Genomic DNA, 14,846 nt, shown 5'->3' with positions numbered 1-14,846 from the left:
TCCTCTTCCTGTCTATCCTCCTCTCTCCTCCTGTCTGTCCTCCCCTTTGCTCCTCCTCCTGTCTGTCCTCTTCTCTGCTCCTCATCCTGTCTGTCCTCCTCTCTGCTCCGTCTCCTGTCTGCCCTCCTCTCTGCTCCGTCTCCTGTCTGTCCTCCTCTCTGCTCCTCCTCCTGTCTGTCCTCCTCTCCGTTCCTCCTTCTGTCTGTCCTCCTTTCCGCTCATCCTCCTGTCTGTCATCTCTGCTCCTCCTCCTGTCTGTCCTCCTCTCTGCTCCTCCTCCTGTCTGACCTCCCCCTGACATTGAATATGTCATGTCATGTCATGTATATTACAAGTGCAATTTTAACAGTTAACAATATTCTGCCTCAGTTTATCATTTCCACATGTACATTACAGCTTACAGATCACAGTGGATCTACAAATACACAAAACATTTAATAACAGACAGAATACTGGTACAATTACACTTCTATTAAGACATTCCATGTTGTTCATATTTGTTCAGGTTATTCACACTTTTTGTTAAAGTTTGTAAATGTAAATATTTTCATGTAATTTTGCTTTTTAGTGAAATTATAGGCAATTATGTTATTTTACTGGTTTGACCCATTTGAGATCGTATTGTTCTGAATGTGGAACCCGAACTAAAATAATTTTGTTACCACTGATTGTTTGTATTTTTTTTTTTTTTTTTTTTTTTACAAATTCATCCCATGGGAGAGATCAGAACTTTTTGGCCGGTTTTGTCTACATCATACTCATACTAGTTAGTTTCCCTTTCGTGCACATTATTATAAAGAAAGATTTTACACAAACATCTTTTACTTACAACTTTATTAGGACATTGCATACAAGATCAGGGAATTCATTCATAAAAAGATCTTTTGTTTCACAGTATGTCATTGAAAAGCTTTAAAAATACAAGAATACAAAAATACTGTAACAACCCAAACGCCTCCTAAAATGTTCTAAAAGCTCCGTCACTTTTGTTCCACAGGTTACGACATCATAGCATGAGAGGATCCATGTGGGACTGGTGCTCATCTGTTTGTTCAGCTTCTGCGCCCAAAACATATGGGTTCACTCCCTGTTTTCTGTGTGTGTGTGTGTGTGTGTGTGTGTGTGTGTACATGTGTGCGAGTCACTACCATTGAGGACCTATTACAGTGTGAGCAAGCGTTGCCTCACTCCGCCTCAACGGGCTGGACCAGTTTTTCCAAGAACATCCCACAGTGGTTTTGTAGATCCCGGTGTTGGTTCCAGGTCTCCTCCCGGATCCCCTTCACCAGACCATCCTGAACCAGAACCAGAATCAGAATCAAACACTGAACACATAGGAAACAAATACACACACACACACACATACACACAATATTTTTTTTTTAGATTAGACTTTGCAGTTTAATCTATTGTTTAGTCATCAGAATAGAATAGAATAGAATAGAACAGAACAAGGTAGAACAGAATAGAACAAAATAGATTAGAACAGAATAGATCTAAACAGAACAAAATAAAATAGAACAAAACAGAATACAATGAAATAAAATAGAACAAAACAGAACAGAATAGAACAAAATGGAACAGAACAGAATCAAAAAGAACAAAATAGAATAGAACTAAACAAAACGGAATACAATAGAATAGAATAAGCTTTATTGTCATTGCAGAATACCATTGTACAGTGCAATGAAATTTGGTTTTATGTTCTATGGTAAAATACATCAATTATAAAACAGTTAAGAATAAAAAATATAAAAACAGGCAAGTAAAAAAGACACACACACCCACACACAAAGTGAGTACAGTATCCAAATATGCAAGATGTACTGTTACTGTTTACGTAGCAGCTGAATGTAATTAGAAAGTGTCCATGTTTATTTGGTTTGGTTCAGAGCAGCAATGGGTCTGGGATAGATACTTCATACAGTCTGACATGTTTGGCCCAAAAACATGGGAAAAAATGCTCAGAAAGCAGGAAAGTAAAGGTGATGACTTTATTAAAGGTACATCACTAACAAGAGGCAAATAAACTGGTTAAAAAACATTTACAGACACACTGACTTACAACCTGTTTATTTGATAACAGATCATCGAGAAAAACAGTGGTATATTTACAGGAAACATGTAATCTGTCATCTGTGAAACACTGAGAAAAAACCCCCACAAACCTCTTGAGTTCCGCTGAGAACCAGGATAACGTCGCCCTCGTCGAACTGCAGTAGACCGTCCTCAGACGCTGCATGGCTCTGCACTGCCACCGCCTGGTGAAACACACACATTACATCAACATATGATAATTTATACTATGGGATCAAACCAAAACGTAAAATCATTTTAGTTCAGGTTCCACATTCGGACCAATATGATCTAAAGTGGATCAGACCAGTAAAATACCATCATAATAAACTATAAATGATGACAACTATTAAATGTTCTCTTTGTTTTAGTGAAGAAAATTAAAAATACATTAAAATGTTTACATTTACAAACTGTTCTTTAACAAAAATGTGAACATGAACAACCTGAAATGTCTAAAGCAAAATAAGCAGAATTGTACCAATATTCTGTCTGTTATTAAATGTTTTGTGTATATGTAGATCCACCGTGATCTGTAAGTTGTAATATACATTTGTAAATGATGAACTGTGGTGTACTGTTAAAATTGCACTTATTTTTCTTATTTTTCTTTCAGGTTGTTTGAGGTTGTTAAAAAAAAAAAAAATTAAGGATAGTTTATAGATGTAAACATTTTCATAATGTAATTTGAAAAGGAAGCCCTATTTTAGCTTAGGTTCCACATACAGACCAATTCTATCTAAAGTGGGTCAGACCAATAAAATAATATTATAATCTATAAAAAATGACAACTCCAAATTTTTCTGTTTTAGAAAAAAAAAGTAAAATTACATGAAAATATTTACATTTACAAACTATTCTTTAACAAAAAACTGTGAATTACCTGAACAATGCAAAATTTCTAAAGAAATTAGGTGCAATTTTAGTAATACGCAACAGGCATCTGGAACTGAAAAATATACTGTTTAACTTCATGACCAAAACAACTTGTCAGGACTAATGTCTAATTTTTTTTACTTTGTAAATTCATCCCGAGCATTGGTTTGGACCCTTTGGAGGGCTGGTTTTGGCCCACAGGCTGTATGTTTGACACCCCTGCCCTAAAACGGATCATTAGGGTTTAACTGAAGTACAGCTGTGTACCTTGTATAAGAAGCCAGGGGGATCCTGGGAATCGGAGTCCTCTGTTGATGCAGTGGCGTCTGGGTTTTCAGATGCGTTGTCCGTGTCAGTGGTGGGATTCTGTGGACGACCGTCTGTGACACGAGAGGAGACGCGTGGGGCAGGAACTGGTCCAGGTTTGGGTTTGAGTTCTTCTGCTGGTTCACCCACATCCTCCTGTTCTAGACTCTGTGGAATGTCACTGTCTGCAGAATCAGACGGAACCGCCACTTCCTGACTGGGCGCCTCTGATTTGGGCACGCCCACCCCGGAATCATCGGACTGGTCTGCTATGAGCTCTGCCTCCGCCTCCGCCCCTTCCGGACCCTGACTCCCCGTGCTCCCGTCGCTGTTGTCATCACACACCGACTGCCTCTTGGGAGTGTTGGATCCGCTGGAGCTCAGGTCAGAGTCTGAGGTGTGGACGTCTTTGGACGAGGACGCAGAACCAGTTTCTTCCGGTAAACTGGTTTCAGAGATGCTCTGGGTTCGCTCCATGGCTGTGGAGGACGCAGCGTCTTTTCCATTTTGGGTGGAGGAGTGGACGGAGACATGGTCAGCCGGGAAGGCGGTGTTACATGGGATGGGATTGGAGATCACCAGGGACTTCCTCTTCTTGGATTTCCCTGATGTGCTGCGAACATTAAAAGATATGTAATTATTAGGAATGGTTGATATGGGAAGAAAATGACAATATTGCAGCTTTGTTTATTCCTCTTCATTGCTATGTTTCACAGAGTGTCTGTAGTTACTGTATGTGAGGAAAACAGAACCATGAAGTAACAGCAGATGCAAGGTTTATTTATCCCTAAAACAGTAACATTTACTTTAGTCAAAGATTAAAATAAAAGGATTTATGAAGAGCATTAACAGCTGAACCTGTCATTACAAACATAGAACAGAACAGATGAAAATAGAACAGAATAAAATAGAACAGAATAGAACAGAATAGATGAAAATACAGAACAGAATAGAAGGAATATACTAGACTAAAATAGAATAGACTATAATGGACTAGAATAGAACAGAATAGAATAGAATAGAATAGAATAGAATAGAATGGAATAGTATAAAGTTTATTGTCATTACACAGGTTAGTCTCTACCAGTGACATTGCACTTACAGCTAATAACAAGACAATGAAGACATTTATTTATTTATTTTTTAATTATATAGATATAAGATAGTGTGCAATAGAAATATGTGCAAATTAGATATACTATACAACAAGGTAAAATTAAAAAAAAATATAAAAGTAGTATAAAAAGGTGCAAATATAACAATGTAAACATACACGAGGCACGTCTTGTCAGTAGTTATTAGTCTGTGTAGTTTTATTACTATCATTATTTTATATTGGGGTTTTTTTGCACCATCTTTAGGCATGCACACATCAGCCACTGGCGAACAAAGCATCTACTGATCTAAAATGTCTAATAGTGATTGAATAGAATAGAATAGAATAGAATAGAATAGAATAGAATAGAATAGAATAGAAGTCTTTGTCATCGTCCAATACAGACAACAAAATTGAAAGTGCAAACCTTTAAAGTGCATTTAAAAACATAAATAAATAATATAAAAACAACACACACCAACTGAACCAACAAGTATAAGAAAATTATAAAAAACTGTCAGATTAAAATAAGACTAAAATTATTTGTGTACCGAGTTCAGTACACAAATAGCGTTAGCATAAAAACTGTTCCTGAGTCTGTTTGTTTTTGTTTTTAGCACTCTGTACCGCCTGCCTGAACCACTAATCCTGTCAATACATGTAAATAATAATAGTAAAATTAAATTAAATCTAAAAAAAATAGTAAATAGTATTTTTTTTCTTGCACTTTATTCTGTTGCTGCCTTCACATGTGAATATCCCCACTGTGGAATCAATAAAGTATCTAATCTAATCTAGCCAAATCTAATTTAATCTAATCTGTTGCTGTGCTCGATTGTGTTAAATAAACCGATGACAGTCAGTTAATTGTGTTGTATATTTACACACCACAGTGGAGGACATACTGAAAAACCTGAGTCTCACCTGTTCAACCCTTTGATGATAAAAGCTTTTCCTGAATGTTGAGTCTCCAGTTTCTTCATCACGTTGTAAAGTTCACGGTTCAGCTGCGACACAAAGCACACAATCACATTTTTAATATAAAAACCCTTGTTTGATATATAGTTTCCCCGCCTTGACCTCAATAAGTGAATAAACTCCAGATATGAGTCTCATCTTACCACACTCATTTCCTTGTAGAAGATGTCTCTCAGGTTTGATATGTTTTGGAACACAGTCACGTAACACCCTATCCGACTGCAGGAACGAAGAAAAAAGAACGTTAAATACACAGTGCATTCAGAAAATAAGGTACAAGTTCTGTTACATCACCTTACACATATTATAGATATATTTATATGCATGAACGTTTTAAATGGTGAAAAATAAATAGCACTGTGTGTGTGATTTCTAAATAATTTGTTCTGAGAGTTACATATTTCTGCATCTGCATTTGATTTTTTTTCTCCAGTTGGCCAATTAAAGGTTTAGAAAGCATTCTCACAAGTACATGGTGTTAGTTTTAAATAAAACATCAGCCTCCTAAAATCTACTTACTCATATGTACTATAGATAATCAACATCTCCTTCATTTTTAACCCTTAAAGACCCAGAATTATCTTTGTGATGACTTACAAATGAATTTTTCTTTACATCTAATCTTTCCAAAGTGATTTATTACCATTAATTCTTATATTATCTTGTCAATTCTGCATTATTCAGTGAAAACTATTATTTGTGGTGATTCCTAATTAATTTTTCTCTATGGTTTCTCTCTAAAGTAAGATCCTTTCCGAAGAGCTTTGTCAGTGTTTATTCTTTGATCATTTGCATTTTTGTGTTAAAATCATATATTTTCCTATATTTCATTTTCCAGTCATATAGATGTTCATAAATGCTTAGACTAAATTGAAAGGTTAATATATCAAAACAGTGTTTTTTCATAAGTGTGCACAACCACTGTCATTTATCAAACTCCGTGGGTTTTACTGGTGAATCATTGAGCCTATTTACATCAACACTAATTCTCTGATCATTATCTGATTTGTGGAGTCATCAGATTATTATTGATCATATAAACAGTAAATCTGATGTGTTTTATCAGATAACAGCAGTAATTACATTATAATAAATCAGATTACCACACCTGGATTTGTCCCCAATACTCCAATGTCTTTCTGCATGTATACAGGTTAATCTGATTTATTTAGTTGTTTTACATCTTTACATGTGGAGAAACTATTAAAATCATAGAAAACTGAAGTTACATAGTCAAACGTGAGCTGAAGAAAATAACAGGAAGTTTATTCTACCATCACTATGTACATACGTACTCGAAAAGAAAAAGAATGGAGAGTCTAAACCAGGGTTTAAGATTATCACATTTCTAAAGTGCATGTAACCACATCAGATCTGATTATTACAATTATCTGATTATTAACAGTTATTGGATTTTTATGGTCATGTAAACAGGCTCAATGTTGTAGAAGATGACGGTGTTTCCACGGTAAATATGGAGCCTCTGAACATCCAAATGGGTCACATCTGATGACCATGAAAAGATGACAAACTGCATTTTACACCAATTATTTACATGTATTGATAGGATTAGTGGATCAATGGGTATTAAACAGTTTAGATCAGTAGATGCTTTTGGTCAATGGCAGCTGTTTAGATCTTTAAGGGTTAATCATGGTCATAATTATAATGACAGATAATACTAAATGATCTCTTGGGTCCGTACCTCTGATATAGAACAGGCAGCTCCTCCCTCAGCTCATTATTTATTTCCTCAAACACATTCTGGGCTTTGTTGAACTCCTCTTCTGCCTGTGAAAGAGGATATGGAACCAGCTGAAACCACTGCGTTATGAGTTGTCATTCAGTCCTTCTGTCCTACTGAAGCGTTACCTTTGCTATTTTTGCTTCGTCCTTCTTCTTGGCGCTCTGCAGAGCCTCCAGGTGGTGACGTGCTGAGTCATAGTCCACCAGTTTACGACCACGTTTAGCGACTCGTTCCTAAAAGGCAGGTATTGTCAAACTCATTTTAGTTCAGGTTCCACATTCAGACCAATATGATCTAAAGTGAGCCGAACCAGGAAAATAATAACAGTGAAAAAAGTCAAATTACATTATGGAAGTGTTTCCTTAAAAATATGAATAACATAAACAACCTGAAATGTTTTAACAATATTCTGCCTCTGTTTACCATGTACCCATTAACCTGTTGTAGTACATGACATGTCAAACTCATACCACATTCAGCCAAATATGACCTGAACTGGGTCAGACCAGTAAAAACATAACATATAAATAATGACAAACACAAACCTTTCTCTATGTTTTTGAGTGAAAAAAGTAAAATTACATAAGAAAATATTTACATCTACAAACTATCCTTTACAAACATGTGAATAACCTGAAGTTTTTTAAGAAAAACAAGTGCAATTTTAACGATCAACAATATATTGTCTCAGTTTATCATTTACACATGTACATTATAACTTACAGAACACAGTGGATCTACAAATACACAAAACATTTAATAACAGGCAGAATATTAGCACAACTACACTGATTTATATTAAGACATTTCAGGTTTTTCATATTGGTTCAGGCTATTCACATTTTTTGTTAAAGGATAATTTCCAACTGTAAATACTTTCATGTAATTTAGCTTTGGCCAATTTTGGCCAAATCATACTGGTTAGTTTCTCTTTTATGCACATTATTATAAGAAGGATTTTACACAAACACCTTTTATTTACAACTTTATTAGGACATTTTATACAAGATCAGAGTATCCATTTATAAAAAGAGCTTTTGTTTCACAGTGTGTCATAGAGAAGCTTTAGAAATACATAAATGTAGTTTTACTTTTTTTTTGCACCAAAAAAAGGTGTAGTTGTCATTATTTATAGGTTATTCTGTTATTATTTTAATGGTCTGATCCACTTTAAATCATATTGTTCTGTATGTGGAACCTGAACTAATATGGTTTATACATCCTTGATCGCCAATATCTTCAGTGTAATTTTTGCATTTAACATATTCATCCCACAGGCCAGATTGGACCTGTTGGCGGTCTGGTTTTGGCCCATGGGCCATATGTTTAACACCTGTGGTTTAGGCTAAATGCTACTGAAGTAAAACTATTGCAAAAGGACAACCAGGTTCAAGTTATATGGTAAAAGAATAGTTTGGAAATGTCAACATTTTTATGCAATTTCACTTTTTTACACTAAAACAAAGAAAAATTTGTAGCTGTTATTATGATAGTATTTTACAGGTCTGATCCACTTTAGATCATATTGGTCTGAATGTGGAACCTGAACTAAAAAGATTTTAACACCTTTAATTGTTTACATCTTCAGTGTAATTTTTGCATTTCATTCATCCATCCCCCGGGCTGGATTGGACCCTCTGGTGGGCCGGTTTTGGCCCACAGGTCTTATGTTTGACACCTGTGGTTTGAGTCAAGCAGCAGTTCCTTCAAATAAAAATGCTGTCCTCGCCGTCATGTGACATAACCCTTACTTAAAACACTTAAACTTACTATATTTGTTTTTTACCTCTTTTTTTTTTTTTTAATTTATGTCACTAAACAAGGTGAGAGAGAAACAGTATCTCAATTCTCTGTATGTTCTGTGCATCTAGTGAATTGACAAGAAAGAATCTTTGAATCTTTAGAGGTAGAATCGAAGGAATTAGTGATACATAAACAGATGACATTAAAGCCGGTTACCTTGACCTCTGGGAACTGGCTTGTGTAGTTCTCCATGGTACGAACTAGCTGGTCGTTGAGTTTTTCCTCAAAGTCGCTCCACAGTAAGTCTTCACTCTAAAATAAAAATCACATAATTATACAGATTCTTGCTGCATAAATTGTGTTTTGAATTGTCGTCTTTCATTAAATGCTTTTTTCTCTGCACAACCTATGATATTTTTTCTACCTAAACTGTAATTAAAGCTGCAGTTTTTAGCAAAGTGAATCAAATCATGATGTGTATTTGTTTTATTTTCATGGTGCAGAACTTCAGACTGACTTGTTCCAACAGCTCTTTTTGGCAGCAGCTGCTGTTATTTTGGCATCAGAGTTGGAAGAACTTGTTACCAGCACAGAACTAGTAAAGTTACCATTAAACCAGCGAACATGGCAGTGAATTTTGCAGCTGAACAATGCATCTGTTTGCATTCACACTAATACTCTGATCATTATCTCATTTCTGGAGTTATCAGATTATTACTGACCATGTAAACAGTATAATCTGACATGTTTTATCAGATAACAGCTGTAATCTGATTGTAATAAATCTGATTAACACACCTGGATTTGTCCCCAATACTCCAGTGTCTTCATGCATGTATACAGGTTAATCTGATTTATTTAAATCTGTTACGTCTGCACATGTGCAAAAACAATTAAATTGTAGAAAACAGAAGTTACGTAGTCAAACGTGAGTTTAAGACAATGACAGGAAGTTTGATTCTACCATCACTGTGTACTTACGAACTCTGAAAGTAATCCAATAATGAACTGGAGCTTCTAAACCAAGGTTTACAATTACCACATTTGTGAAATGCATGAAAATAAAAATTACAATTATCTGTTTAGAAACAGTTTTTGGATTTTTATGGTTATATAAACAGGCCCGGTTATGCTGTTCTCAAGTGCTGGAGGAGACCAAAACAGAGCCAAAAAATAAATAAATAAATAAAATAAAAAATTGATGTTTAAATGTCAAATGGAAAATGTAAGCTAATATGATAGGACTATGAAAACTATGCCATGAACTGTACAGATCAACATTACAGCTTCAGAAAAGTGAGTATATTTATTGTTTACATATATTATTTGATGCTTAGATGTTAGTTCTATAAAGTACATAGATATGGAAGATAGACTGGAGTCTACACTGAAGCCTTTAATTTTTTATATTTACCGCTTTAATTATAGTGAAATGGATCAGATTTACATACGTCTGTTATGACAGCGAGGTCTTCGACGCCATTCCAGTCCAATTCGTAGACGTCTTTCAGCGTCGTAGACAGTCGCTTGGACGTCTCATGCACAGCTGTGGAAAACAACAGGAAGTTGTAGGAGGGAATTCAATCTACGATATAATCATGACTCCATCAGTTAGTATCTGGCATCAGCAGCGCATTGTGATGGGATTGTTTTTGGGAGGTTTGTGGTTCTGCTGCTACACCCACAGAGAGAAGGTCAGAACAACATCAGTTTCCTGAGTGGAGCCCACGGACCCCCCCCCCCCAGAAGCTGACAACATTAGAATTTAACTGTGTGTTGCAAATGAATCATATAAAAATGCTGTGTTGGCTGTTTTAACTGCGGGGTTGTCTTTGTTCTTGTTCAACATGGCAACGCAGACGGAATTGCAAAAGCCAACGTTGGATCCAAGAATAGAAGACGCTCACTTCCCTCTCGTGGTTTTACTGTTATGAATAAAGCAAGTACGAAAATGCAAACCCACCTTTTACTGCTGAATAGTAGGCTTTTACATCTTTGAACAACCTGCTTCCATCGATCTGCAAAAACAACAACAAAACCAGTCAGAAGCTCATCCAAAGTATCTGATATTATACAGTAAAATCAGAGTGTTTTTGGATGGCAGTCCAACTATTTCCGCCTGCAGTGAACACAACTGTCTGGCCTCAGTGTTCCATTTTAATTCAACAACAATCACTACGTCTGATGTGGCGATGGCTGTGGTGAAGCGAAAGCGCTGTGTCTTGTCAACGTCTACTTCCTTCCTGTTTCTTCTTGTCAGTTTCACCTCAAATTGTTCTGTCATTATTGTGTGGAACACTGAAGCAGCTTTCAGTCATGTGTATCTTTAAAAAATGCCTGACCACGTTATGGTGCTGGGCAGTGAGCACAGGGCCCACTGCTGGACCCCGGGCCCTCAGGCCACCCCAGTGAAGTCTGTTTGTGATTTGTTTGGTCACAAACATTCACACCAGTGTCCTGCTGGAGGTCAATATGTAGGATCTGCTAGTGCTCATCCTGGTCCTCCTTAGACAAAGGAGCAGATACTGGTCCTGCAGAGGGGTTCAGGACCTTCTACAGCCCTGTCCAGCTCTCCTGGACTAACTACCAGTCTCCTGGAATCTCCTCCATGCTCTTAAGACCGTCCTGGAGGACACAGCAAACTTTCTGGCAACAGCACATACTGTGGAGGAGTTGGACTACCTGTGCATCCAGGTACCACACCATGCTCTCAGTAGAGATGCAGACCCAAGACAAATGAAAAACTAGTCAAAAATCAGCCCGAAAAGATGAGGAGGGAAAAAAGGTCAGTGGCCTCAACCTGTAAAACCATTCCTGTTGGGTGGGTGGTCTCATTGTTGCCCCACTAGTGCACCTGTTGTTAATTTCATTAATGCCAAAGCAGCTGAAACCGATTAACAACCCCCTCTGCAACTGAACTGAGCAGATCAGTGTCCCAGAAGTTTGACTGATAGGTGGTTATGCTAATTAAAAAATGCTGAGAAGCAATATCTATCTATCTATCTATCTATCTATCTATCTATCTATCTATCTATCTATCTATCTATCTATCTATCTATCTATCTATACATACATACATACATACATACATAAAAGCTATTAACAGTTGTTTTTTTTCTTTTTGTACTGTAAATACAGTCCACAGACAGTGTAGGAGGGTCCTTCAGGAGCAGATCCTGGTTCAGGTCTGTCCTCCTGTTCAGGTTTTATGGTGGTTTTAGTCCATTTGACGTTCTCTTCTTGTCACAGTAGTTGATGAGTCATGTTGCTGTGTTATATCTACATGTTCCAAAAGTTGGAACAGGACTGGGAAAGAAAGCTTTTAAATGTTCTAGTTCCACTGAATAGAACAGAACCTACAGAAGGAGATTAAACTGAAGGAACTGGTCTCTGTAAATCCATTCAAAGTCATTTTAAATGAATGGGGAAAGGATCAATCTGGATGTAGATGTTTTTCTAATTGATTAAATTGGATTCTGCTCTGAGATGCTTTTAAGGGACATTGTTTTTACACTTTTAGTACCTTTTAAATTCCTTTAAAATTATTGATGGTGTTTTATTTGTATGTTTTTAGTTTAGTGTTTTATGTATGGTTTTAGTGTGGATGTATGAACTAAATCTTTATTTTCTGTAACTTCTGCTGCTGCTGTCTGTTCCACAAGACTCTGGAAAAGATTTTTAATCTCAAAAAGGTTTTTTTCCCTGGTTAAATAAAGGTAAAAAAAAAAAAAAGAAAGTTGAGTACACACCTAACGAAGAGACAAAACAAACAGTCCACATACACACTAGATAAGAAAGTAAATGGCTGAATCTTGCTTCAGATATTTCCTGTTTTCAAGGCTAGGCTGATTGTCTGAACTTGCGCATTGGCATCATGGCACAAAACGGCAAAAACAAAACTCTGTCTGTGGTGAGAAAGGATGAACACGAGCACATAGAAGATGCTGGATGTTCATGTACCTGTTGCTTGTTGAGGTTCTGAGAACATAACTCAAACTGTTCATCCTTTGTCTCCATGGTTTTGCCCAGTTTCTGAAGAACCTGAGAAGGAAAAGCAAAGACTAAATGACAAACCTGTTACACATGAGTGAATACTATTAGTATGTGATCCTTCCCAAAATTAGATTAGACTAGAACAGAATAGAACAAAACAGAACAAAAAACAGAATAGAATAGAATAGAATAGAATAGAATAGAATAGAATAGAATAGAACAGAATATCATTATATGTCCAGGTTTTGCTCACAGATTCTTCTCAGATCTTTACTGATGTATCTTTGTTGTTGTCGGTACTTTAACTACCTTGACAGGTGGGTACACCAGTTTTATCTATTCATTCATTTATTTATAATCTTTATTCAATGTGCCTTATTGGGATCATTAGGACTGTCCATTTTGTCGTCATGTTCTGATCATTTATGACTTTAGTTTACTTGAAAATGCACAGACTATCCTGTGCATAAAGTGTATTTTTCCTTTAATTTTGCATGCTTTCTAGAACACTTCTCCCTGTTCACTGTCAGTATATTCACAATATCACCAGATATAGGTGTATTTTTTTTTTTTTTACTTTCTGCACCCAGTTAAACCATATGAGATTCTACATTTGCAGAGGTTTATATTGTGACTACAATTCAAGTCATTGTGCAGCATGAAAGTCTTTATCATGCTAATATTTTTGGCCATATCCTCCAATACTGTTTATTTATTCTATACACACCATATACCACACACTCCCATGCTTGACCTGAACCAGACACATGAGGTTAACTATTACAGCGTCCTTCTTCCACAGTCAATGAAGGCCCAACCTACAGAAGCCATGACCTTTAACTTTAAGGTCTGTCATTTTCATGTCTACTACGCTCCTGTTTTCCAGCAGTTATAAATAGTCTGTCTGATGAAAACGTTGCAGTTTGCTGCTGTTTTAGAGGTGGAGCAGTGAAATCAAGCTAGTGCAACCACAAACTGAGAGCAAAGAACTCAGCAAGTGAGAGGAAGTGCACAGTCAGGAAGTGGCAGCTTTTGTGTCCACACACACATACATACACAGCTGTACTGTAGTAGTCAACTGAACAACACTATGCTGCTCTAATACTTTACTCATGCATCAAGAAAAAGATGAATTACCCAAATGTAGATAAGGTTTGGATATGTGTTTTGTGGTCATGTACATTAATCTGCACTAAAAGCTTCTGGTTTCACTCATTTTGACAGTAGCCCACCTTAAAATATCTCATTAAAAAGTCTTGACATGGGTTTATTTCCTTATCAGTTGGTATGAAGACTGACACAGATCTGACACAGAATGATGCTGGAGATAAGAGGCAACACAGCATATTTTATACTTAAATTGGGACTAAATAGTGAATTATGTGGAAGCCATTCATGCAAATACGACAAACCACAGCCTCTATAACTTCTGTCTGGCTTTTGATTGGTCTAATGGATCTATGCCACATCAAATGGATTTATTTAACCAGGAAGTCCTACTGAAATTAGAAATATCTTTTGTAAAGGACACATCCACCTCCCCAGATTAAAGTTACCAGCCTCACTCTGTCCTGAGTGGGCTGGATCTGCATCTCCACACCATCAAATATCAGCCTGTGTGTGGACGCTTACCTTCTCCTGAGCCCGGTTCAGTGACTTCTGGACCCTTTTAGCGAGGAATCCAGCTCCAGCCTGGAGGTTTGGACCCATCTTATTTTCAGCCATGGTCAGTTTCGTCTGCGTACGTTTCTCCTGTCTGTGCGCAACAGTCCGCCTCCCGTCTGCTTCCTCTTGAGGAACTGTTCCACCGAGGACGCACCGACGGCAGCTCAAGGCGACGGAGGTGGAGCAAAACACCATGCAAATGTCAAGACGAAGCAGGATTCGGCTCAGCTGGAAGAAAATCCGTCAGATGATCGTCACGGGGAGTTTGTTCTTGTTCAAACTTGTTGGAGGAATTAGTGCGAACTGTTTCTGCGCGTCTTAGTCTGATGCGCAAACAGAACAGACTAGAGTTGCAAAACTTCTCCT

General features: G+C 36.9%; 1 protein-coding gene across 2 annotated transcripts; it reads right to left on the bottom strand.

Annotated features, from left to right (window-relative positions):
- Positions 1–816: 816 nt before the first annotated feature.
- Positions 817–14,846, bottom strand: bin2b (bridging integrator 2b). Of its 2 annotated transcripts, none has more exons than XM_030134179.1 (12): positions 14,448–14,846; positions 12,783–12,863; positions 10,786–10,840; positions 10,274–10,368; positions 9,039–9,134; positions 7,205–7,312; positions 7,038–7,123; positions 5,476–5,551; positions 5,280–5,361; positions 3,220–3,875; positions 2,169–2,261; positions 817–1,295 (listed from the first exon to the last, which is right to left on the bottom strand). In XM_030134179.1, exons 1-12 carry the CDS (start codon positions 14,673–14,675, stop codon positions 1,185–1,187), a joined length of 1,767 nt encoding a protein of 588 aa, XP_029990039.1. In that variant the 5' UTR covers positions 14,676–14,846; the 3' UTR covers positions 817–1,184. The 2 variants fall into 2 exon arrangements, with proteins under 2 accessions (XP_029990039.1, XP_029990040.1); XM_030134180.1 differs by having other exon boundaries at positions 3,220–3,871; positions 5,279–5,361; positions 14,448–14,844.

Source organism: Sphaeramia orbicularis, chromosome 5 (genome assembly GCF_902148855.1).
Source record: "Sphaeramia orbicularis chromosome 5, fSphaOr1.1, whole genome shotgun sequence".
Classification (NCBI taxonomy): domain Eukaryota; kingdom Metazoa; phylum Chordata; class Actinopteri; order Kurtiformes; family Apogonidae; genus Sphaeramia; species Sphaeramia orbicularis.
The sequence above is the reverse complement of the archived record's forward strand: the minus strand, read 5'-3'. Positions and strand labels throughout refer to the sequence as shown.